This window comes from Globicephala melas, chromosome 6, assembly GCF_963455315.2.
Source record: "Globicephala melas chromosome 6, mGloMel1.2, whole genome shotgun sequence".
NCBI classification, from domain to species: Eukaryota; Metazoa; Chordata; class Mammalia; order Artiodactyla; family Delphinidae; genus Globicephala; species Globicephala melas.
The window spans coordinates 75952748-75963339 of NC_083319.1; the positions used below are offsets into that span (position 1 = coordinate 75952748).

Consider the following 10592-nt stretch of genomic DNA (forward strand, 5'->3'; position numbering starts at 1 on the left):
AAACTGGGTTCTGTGGAACTCTAGTTTTTCAAGATGTTTAACAGTTGCATCATGAAAAGAAGTGCTTCATGCTCAGATAAGTTAGAAAAACCCCAAGGTAAACAAAATTAAACAGGATTCTTGTTTATTGGACTTTTCAGAGGATTTATTAGGCTCAAATAGATATTGAACCTCCACGAGGTGGTTACAGAATGCACCATTTTCCCAACTTATTAGTCTATGGGACTCTTTTTTGGGAAGAACGCTTATTAAGGTCTTAAATAACTAGTGTTCCAGGGATCAGAGTATGGAAACCCCTGAGAGAGTGCAATCTCTTTTCTTCCTGTGGAATAACAACTAAATCTTTTCACGGATGAGTTAACTTTAATCCAATTTCATTTGACTAAGCTTTTTGGTCAACTTTTATTTTGACAGAAAATAGCACTTAGAATTATAAAGCCCTTTTACTAACTGCTAAATGTTTCTCTCTCTCTTTTTGTTGGCCAATTAGTTAAGTACTTACTCCATGCAAAGTACTCTCCACTAACTTTTGGAAGACTCTCTAACTTTGTTCATTCTTAAGTTTGAAAGACTCCATTCCATTTGCACACAAGTTGGAATTCTGATAGAATTTGTAAGATCTTGATTTGTATTGTTAGATATAAATAAGGTAGTTAATTGCCATAAGAGGGAAATGAATTTCTAAGTGATGTATGATAATCATCAGGAAAGTCAAATGAAAAGTGATTCAAGCAGGCAATCCTTCAATCTTTCTATCTCATTTTCCACCCTTTGTTAAGGGAGAAATGGGCTTAACCACGTTGCTATCCAGTTGGCAAACAATTTCTGGACCTGTCACTTTTTTATTGGGGTCAATTTAATTTTATTGAAGTTACTCAAAATTTCAAACACTCAAAAAAGCCAGCTTTTTGAACGTCAAACCTCCAGTCTGATATGTCAAGAAACAAACCCCAGAGACCTTCTACTCCAGCTTACATGCTGTCCAAAAGGGTGCTCTTTCTTAGGTCTCTCTCAAAGTGTGAAAAGTGTAGATATCTATCTGTTCTACGTTAATTACATATATCATATGTCATGAATACACTCTATATATTCAGTGCTTTCTCAGATCACATAAATACAGTTGACCTTGAACAACATGGGTTCGAACTGTGCAGGTCCACTTATACACAAATTCTTTTCAACAGTAAATACTATAAGTACTATGCGATCTGAGGTTGGTTGAATCCGTGGATGTGGAATTGTGGATACACAGGGCTAAGTTATATGAAGATTTTCAACTGTGCAGAGCATCATCATCCCTAACTCCCACGTTCAAGGGTCAACTGTATATGCTTTGAAAACCATTGACTCAACCTTTAGCCAAATGGAATTATGTCTCATTTGAACCAGGTCACTGGTGGTAATGGCATGACGCCATTGTTTTTAAACTATAGTATTTTAACTTTGAGTACCAATCAGTAACACAAACTGAATTGGATAAACAGCCTTCATTCAGAGGGGTGAAAGTGTCAGCACGATTTAACCTACTTATAGGGGTAAATCTTAGTTGTTCCTCAGTGGAGAGAAAAAAAAAAATCAGTAAGTGCTGCTTAATCTACCTTGTTTTTCGCCACTTCTTTAAAAACAAGACAGATTCTTCTTGTCTACACCAGACAATTTTCAAAATAAAAATCAGTATCTATTTGGAGAGGAAGCAGGGAGAAACCCTGAAGTTGTCCATTTAAGATAACACTGTGGGGCTTCCCTGGTGGCGCAGTGGTTGAGAGTCCGCCTGCCGATGCAGGGGACACGGGTTCGTGCCCTGGTCCGGGAAAAAAAAAAAGATAATACTGTGTTTAAAGTATTTGAATAGACAACAGCAGAGTTGCAGTAGCTAGATGATTCCTTAGACTGGAAGCAATCTAGCCTTCAGACAGCTATCATATTTTAAACAGATCCTTAGTTGCATGGATCGTGTAATGCATGGATCACCCTGGTTTGTGCTGGAATCTGAGAAGAACTCCTCCTTATCCAGAGAGCTTTTAAACATCTGAACAGTTGATCTTAGCTACGAGCTGAATAGTGCCCTATGAGTATATATAACAAGCACATCCTCTTCCCTTTTCTATTAACCCATTAGTAGCAATCGATGAAAGTAAAATCAAGTTGTGGTTAAATGAATAATTTTCATTATTAACACCTACCTTGCATTTTACAGGTATAAACAGTGGCACACCACCTTCTGGAGAAACCAAGGACTTTGTAACAGTAAACTGGTCCAGTGTGATATCACAAGTATAAAAAATATTCCATTCTGTATCAAAACTAGGCACATGCCTTTATTTATAGTAACAGAAGTTAACAGAATTGAGCATTTTTGCCTTGGGTCCTATTTCTTGGCATCCTACGTCAGACAAATACATCTTTCAACATATATCCGCCCATAACTCCAGGGATCTAGTCTCAGGGTTATCTCTATGTAAAGGAAGGTGAAATCACACTTGGATCGATAGTGGTGAGTAACTAAAAGCACAACCTCTCATTCATATTGCTTTAAAACATATACAGCATATATGTTTCAAAAAAAGAGTAAAGAATATATTGATTTCTTTGTGGTGTTGAACCAACAATACGGTATGATGCAAGGCTTTAACAGATGAGAATCAGAGATACAAATTTTTCTGTAGAGTATGTTTTGGACAAATGTGTCTTTTTAATATGTAAATCCTACATTGTAGGTTGTTCCTTTTTATTTATTCTTTTGTTTTTGCAGTGGTAGAAAATGTTGAATAACTGTCCATGAGCATAAGCCAAAGGTCAGGTTCATTACTGAGATCCCCAGAATGCCAATATTTGCAATGCAAACAATTAGTATCCCACTGTGTGAAGGGCTCTGACACATGCCTGCCTTGAGGCGGCGAGTCTCCATCAGAAGTCCTCCTGCTTCCACGGACCCTGCTTTGACACAGGGGCAGCGGCACTAAGCTGCCTTTTAACCTAGTGCTTTACTGTGCCAGGCTGTCTTAACTGGTTACCAACAATGACACGGAAACCATAGCTGGAGTGGTCGACCCTCAGATCATTTTCATGTTGAACCTCCTGGGTCCAGCCACCTCCCCTTCCACAACAGCACCATTGTTTTTTCGGGGTACATACTCAAGGTCAATGCTGTTTTTGTGTTTGCCTTTCCCACGGCTCCACACAAAAAGGAGGAGAAAACAAAATAAAACCACTCCCAGGAATGTGAAACAGCCCATGGCTGTAGACACCAGTATTGTTTTAAGGTCCAGGGAAAAAGTATTGGCATTGGTGCCATTGGAAACGGTGTCATTGGAGTCGGTCATGTACATAGGGGTCCTGTTTGCATAAAGGAAGCGGTCTGAAGTGAATCCTTTCACAGTTAAGGAGGCTGTGTAGGTGTCATTCCCAGCGGCGTTGCTAGCGATGCAAACATACATCCCGCTGTCTTGATCCTGGGCAAAACGGATTTCCAAGGTGCCATCGCCCAACACAGTGGCTCTTCCATTGGACTTGGCGGTGATGAAACGCCTTCGAGGTGTCACCCAGGAAATCACAGGCTGTGGGTCTCCATCAGCATTGCATTCTAGCTGGACCGTCTGCCCCTCATCCACTAGCAGATGCTGCAACTTCTTTTCACGGATTTTGGGTTTTTTGCAGGTAAAGTAAAAAGAAAGGGCAGTGCTATGGAAATCCTTGAATGACCTCTCACGAATGGTGTCTGGGCCAGCACACATGGGCTGCTGGCCACCGAACTGCAGGGTGGGGTGACGCTGCAGGATCCAGAGAAGGCGGCAGTCACAGGCCAGTGGGTTGTTATTAATGCTCAGGACCTCCAAAGCCCTAGGGGAGGAGAAGACATTCTCTTCCAAAGTTTCCAGTAGGTTCTGAGACACATTGAGCACACGAAGGAAGCGGAGCCCTTGGAAGGAGTGAGGCTCAATGGTGCGGAGCTGGGCCCCCACTATATGAAGCTCCTGAAGGCGGATCAGGTCCGAGAACATGCCTGCTTCGATAGTGCTGATGGGATTGTAGGAGAGGTTAAGGTGGGTCAGATAGACCAGGTGTTTAAAGGCAAGGAAGGGTACCACGGACAGGTTGGTGTTCGTGATTGAGAGGGATGTGAGGTTGAGACCATAGAGGCTATTGGCAGGCATCATATCCAGTAAGGGCCAATAGTCAATCTCTAGATGTTTCAGGTGGAACAGTCTTTTAAAGGCATACACGGGCATGTTGTTGATATTGAGATGCTTCAGATGCAGGCTGATGAGGCTGCGGAGATGGGAGAGGGCTTCTGTTGGTACCGCTGTTAGGTTGCACTTCTCCAGGGTGAGCTGCTCCAAGCTAAGCAGCCCACTGAAGGCCCTATGTGATATATAAACCAAATCATTATCCCCCACTTCTAGAGACTTCAGGTTATGCAAATCCTGGAACATGTAGTCCAGTAAAATGACAATCTTATTTTCACTAATGTCAAGCTTGGTGAGGTTGGCGAGGCCCGTGAAGACCCCCAGAGGGACCAACTTCAGGCGATTGCCCTTCAGGCGGAGGGAACGCAGGTTGAAGAGGTTGTTAAATGCTCCTGGCTCCACATTGGCGATGATGTTGTCACTCAAGTCTATCTCCTCCAGCAGAGGGTATGAGATGAATTCTTCAGGGTTGACACTTTTCAGCCTGTTCTTGCTGAGGTCCAAGATTTTGGTCTCGATGGGAATGCCCTCTGGGATGGCGATCAGTTTCCTTCGGTGGCAGCTAACAGATTTGTTCTGGGCTGAGCACTCGCAGCGAGCAGGGCAGCCAATGGTGGATCCCATGAAGATTAAGACCACAGCCAGACCCAGGAATGGCTGCCAACATGATAAGGCCGTGTGAAGCATGACTCCCCCTCTTATCTTACACCTTGGTCACGGGCCTGCAGGAGAAGGGGCCAAAGAAAGGAGGAAGAGAAATTGAGTTAGGACATAGCTAGGTAAAGAGACACAAATGAGACAGTGAGAACAATGAAGAAGACCCTGGATTTGGAACGCTACAGATCTGAGCTTTAAACCTGAGAGCTGCCATTGTTAGCTACACGATCTCAGGTAAGTTACTGCGTCTCCCTGTACTTCAGTTTTCTTGGCTGTAAAATGGAAATGAGGGGGATGATAATAGTAGGTAGCTTCCTAGAGTTATGACAATTTCAGTATTGGACAACTGCAAAGAGACTATGACAGTGTCTGGCACAGACTGTGGAGCAAAACAATACATTTCACAAAAGGTTCTGTTTTGAACTCAAAGGACCGAAGCAGAGGTCAATGGCTAAGAGGACACCTGTTCAGTTTGAATCAGTGTCTGCATCTCTGATGTTTGGGAATGTCATCCTCTGTTCAGAATGAAGCTAACAGAAGCTTCATTCAACATCAGGCCCTTGGGTTCCAAGTACAAAACAAAGTTACATTCAGAGAAAGAGGATGAGACTTTTTACCTTCATATATAAGTTTTCTATTAAAAAGTTCCTTTCAATTAGAAGGTGTACCTCTTTCATAATTCAGTAAATTTTGATTTATGAAGGGTTTTTCTATTTTGAGGTAAACAAAAAGATCCTCAAAATCTCCCTGTACTCTTCGTGTTTATCATAGAGATGAGGCAGAATCCAGGCATCATAGCCGCTCTGATGATGAAAATGCTTTCTTTAAGATTTTGGGTTAAATATGTAAGAGTGAGAAGAGTCATCATTTTAAGGAAAAAAATGTTTTTGAATAATAAATGGACTATCATTTCTTCATATTTAAATTCAAACCCAGTAAACATGTTAACCTGAAGTTAAATAGGTATCAAATGAGATTGGAAATGAGTATGTTTTAAATGTATATAGTTAAGCAGACACTGAACTTACGGCTCAACTGAATAGCGAGGGGTGTGTTATGGAGCAGTGCTTCTCAACCTGAGATCCCTGGGGGTGCACTTCATCCCAAAACACCACATTTTACTCAAAGGTAAGTTGTTTAAGACAATATTTTTAGATAAAAAAGTATTTGATGAAATTTCAGCATTTGCTGCTGAGCTGTAAGAGTATAATTCTCCAGTCAGTGTTTACATATATGTCTCTGTATGTATAGCTATGTCTACATCTAAACAAATCTATCCATAAAAAATAACAACTAGGGCTTCCCTGGTGGCGCAGTGGTTGAGAGTCCGCCTGCCGACGCAGGGGACACGGGTTCGTGCCCCGGTCCGGGAAGATCCCACATGCCGCGGAGCGGCTGGGCCCGTGAGCCGTGGCCACTGAGCCTGTGCGTCCGGAGCCCGTGCTCCGCAACGGGAGAGGCCACAACAGTTAGAGGCCCGCGTACCGTAAAAAAAAAAAGAAAAAACAACTAGGAACAAACTTAATACTGAATCACTAGAAAAATGGCCTTAAAATGCAGAAAAAAAGTGAAGATGCAAAAAGCGCTACCAAATCAATTATAGAGAACACAGATTTAGTTTTGCCACATCTTTTCCAATAATTCTATCTTTGTAGATCAAACTAAAATCTGTCTTGAAAACCAAAAGAAATCAACTGAAAAATTATTAGAACAAAGAGAATAAGTAAATTAACATACTACAAAATGAAAATAATTTTCATATATATAAATCATTTAGAAAATATTACTGTGTAAAATGATTCCAGTCACAGCATCCCTGAAAAAAATTAAATTCCTTAGAATAAACTAAACAAGAAATACACAAAGTATTACAACCATTCAGCCCTACTAAGGAAACAAAATAAAACTTACTAAAAAGAGGGATATAGTATATATATTTCAATAGAAAGATTCCATATTATAAAGACATTAATTCTTAGTAAATATATACATTTCAAAGAGATATTTTTGACTTGAAAAATTCTAAAGTTCATTTGGAAGAATATAAATATGAGAAATATCAGAAATATTAAAAAATAGTAATGAAAACAGACTTACCCTACAAAATATTTAAACATAAATTACAAAAATTAATAAAAAATAGTATCATGCTGACACAAAAATACAGAGTTAATGAAACAGAAAGAGTAAGGAATTATATCTAAATACATTTGAGAAGTCAGTATATGTGAATGGTGGCATTTTAATCCAGTGAGAAAAATATAAGTGGCTAGATATTTAGTGGGAAAATTTGCACATCAACTTCACTGGTTCCAATAAGATAAATTCTAGAAGAAAGTTTAAAATGTAAGAACAAATAATGAATCAGAAGAAAATTCATTAATATTACAATAATAGAACTGAAAAGCCTATTTCTGTGATGAAACCTAGCAACCATGAAAGAGAAGAATCTATTCAATTGTGTGTAGTTAAAAAATTATAACACACAAATAAACAACAAACACAAAGGCCATTGCTAAAATGGAGAATATCTTTTAGGCTTATAATAGATGAGGGATTAAACATAGTACTAAACAAACGGTTCTTGTTAATCAATAAGGACAAGAGGTGAATGTCAATAGAAAACCAGGCAATGAATGTAATAAAAACTAAAAGCAGCTAATAAATATGTGAAAAGCTGGCTAACTTCATTAGTAAGCAAAGAAATACAAATTAAACAACAGGGATATATCATTTTGCTTATCAGATTGACAAAGTTCAATAATTATATTTGCCCAGAATTAACAAGAGTAGAAGGAACTGATATAAGAAATATAAACTGGTATAATCTTCAGGAGGTTCAGGTACAACAATGAGGCGGTTAATGGATAAATTAAATTTTAAAAAAACTAAGTTCAATATGTTCATCCCTTTGAAACATTTTTTTCCTTGTAAATTTTATTTTTTTAAACCACTTTATTGAGGTATGACTGACATACAGAAAACTGTACATATTTAATGTATAGAATTTGAGTTTGGAGATAAGTATATATCCATGAAACCATCACCACAATCTATGCCATAAACATATGTACCACCTCCATAAAAAGAGGGTAGATCTTATGAAGCTTTTCTTTTTTCCTAGCAACGTATCATAGGGAAATAATTTAACATAGGTGTACATAGATGTTTGGTACAGGCTTGTATAGAATATAGGAAAACTGGAAATATGTAATAGTAGGAGTTTAGTTATACATTAAGATACAACCATACTATAAAATATCACGTAGCCAATAACACATAAGACTAAGGTCTATACTTATTAACATAGAAAAATGAAATAGATATATACTCCTATTTGTGTGAATATATATTAATGTTTATATTATATAAACATTAATACATATATTAATTACTTTTTAAATTATTAATTAAAAACATTAATACATATATATATACATATATATATGTAGGCAAGGACAAAATTGGGATGACATAATGACAGTGTTGACCATTATTATGAGATTGTGGGATTAAATGTGATTTCCATTTTCTTATAACTTTACATGCATTCTCTTTCTTTCCACAATATACCTGTATTACTTTTATAAACAGAAAAACAAAACTACTTTGATTTTTGTAATTGCTTTGACATGTAAAATGTCATGGATATATTTTACAATAAGGGATCAAATTTGCATTGATATTTTTAAAGGTTATTTAAATTTTCATATAAATCTTAGCGTCACTTGCCAATTTCTAAGAGTCTGCTGGGACATTGATAAGAGTTGTGTTGAATCTATAGGTTTTTGTGGAGAATTGATATTGTAACAATATTTAGTTTTCTAGCCCATGAATGTGGTACTCTCCATTTATTCAGGTCTTCTTTAATTTCCTTCAGCAAGTGTTTCTTCCTTTCTAACTTTTATGCCTTTATTTTTGTGCCTTTTTGTGTTTGCTACTATCTCTATGATAATGTTGAACAGAAGTACTGAAAGCTATCTTCCTTACTTTGCTCCTAATCTTAAGAGAAACCATTCCCTTTTTTTTTTTTTTCACCATTAGGTTTGATGTTAGCTGTAGGTTTTTTCTTTTTTTATATAGATGTCCTTTATTAGATTGAGCAAGCTCTCTTCTCTTCCTAGTTAACTAAGAATTTTTATCATAAATGAGTTATTGAATTTTGAAAAATGCTTTTCTGCATCTATTCGGGTGGTCTTGTTATTATTCTTTTAGTATGGTAAATAATATTGATTTTTTTGAATGTTACACCAACTTTCAACTTTTGGGATAAACCCCATTTATATAAAGTGTGTATGTATATATATATATATATATATACACACACACATTTTATTGGGTTTGTTTTGCTAGTATTTGGTAAATTTTCTGTTTCATGAGAATTTTTTCTCTGGTTTTTAGATCTCTTGTGATGTATTTGTGTAGCGTTACTATGGGTAATAGAGATCTCATAAAATCAGCTGGAAAATATTTCCTTGGCTTCTATTTTTTAAAGGGTTGGTGTAGGATTGTTATTTCTTTCTAAAATATTTGATAGAAATTACCAGTGAAACCAACAGAGCCTCGAGTTTTCTCTGTGGGAATGTTTTGACAGGTAAGTCAATTTCCTCTGCGTATATTGAAATATTTAGATAATCTATTTTGTGTGTGTCAGTTTCGGTAATTTGTTTAAGGAATTTGTCTATTTCATCTAAGCTATCAGATTTGCCTGAAGCCATAAAGTTCCCTTATTATTCTTTTAATGTCTGTAAGCTCTCTAGGTCATCTCTTTCATTCCTGATATTGCTAAGTTGTGAATTTCTTTTTTCTCGATAAGTTTAGCTAGAATTTTGTCAATTTTATTGAACTTTTCAAATACAAACTTTTACTTATATTTTCTCATTAATTTCTGTTTTATGCTTATTATTTCTGTCCCTCTATTTACTTTGGGTTCAGTTTGCTTTCTCTTTTTTTTTTTAAACTTCCTAGGGTAGAACCTTAGATCACTAATTTTGGACCTTTTTTCTTTAAGCTTTTAAAAGTATAAATATCCCTTCAGGATATTTATACAGGACTGCCATAGCTGCACTTCACAAATTTTAATATTATTTTAAAAGATTATCATTCAGTCAAAAAGTTTTTCAAATTTACTTTGTTGTTTCCGTCGTTGACCTATGGATGGTTTAGTTTTGAGTTAGTTTATTTCCAAGTATTTAGGTCTTTTCTAGATTCTTATTGTTTTTTATTTCTAATTTAATTCTGTTGTGGTCAGAGAACAAACTGCAAAATGACAACCTTCTAAAATCTACTGAGATTGTTTTATGGACCACCATACGATCAATCTTAATTACTATTCCATGTGTACTTAAAATAAATATGTACTTGCTGTTTTGGGGTGTTGTGGTCTGCAAAAGTCATGAAGATTAATATGGTTGCTTGTGTTAATAAGGATTGGGAACTTTTTCTAAGTAATTCTATCAGTGACAGAGGTGCGTGTTAAAATCTCCAGATATGTATGTGAATTTGTCTATACCTCCCTAAGTTACATAGGTTCTTGTGTCACATATTTTGAAGTTCTGATATTAAGCAGATGTTCAGCTTCTGATGTATTGAATTTTTTTTTTATCATCAGAAAGAGTCTGTCTTTGTCTCTGGTAATACTTCTTGTCTTTAAGTCGCTTTGAATGATTAATATAGCCACTCTAGCTTTTCAAGCTTAATGTTTTCGTGGTATATATTTTTCCATTCTTTTATTTTCAACATATTTGT

The 10592-nt window shown here is 36.6% G+C and overlaps 1 protein-coding gene across 10 annotated transcripts in view; it reads right to left on the reverse strand.

Moving 5' to 3' along the window:
• Positions 1-1541: 1541 nt before the first annotated feature.
• Positions 1542-10592, reverse strand: part of LINGO2 (leucine rich repeat and Ig domain containing 2) — a 1190714-nt gene continuing 1181663 nt past the window's right edge. For all 10 annotated transcript variants that reach the window (XM_060301024.1, XM_060301022.1, XM_060301023.1 and 7 more), the window contains one exon: positions 1542-4909. In XM_060301024.1, coding sequence (XP_060157007.1) covers positions 3054-4874 — 1821 coding nt within the window. In that variant the 5' untranslated portion in view covers positions 4875-4909 and the 3' untranslated portion in view covers positions 1542-3053. The remainder of the gene's footprint in view (positions 4910-10592) is intronic.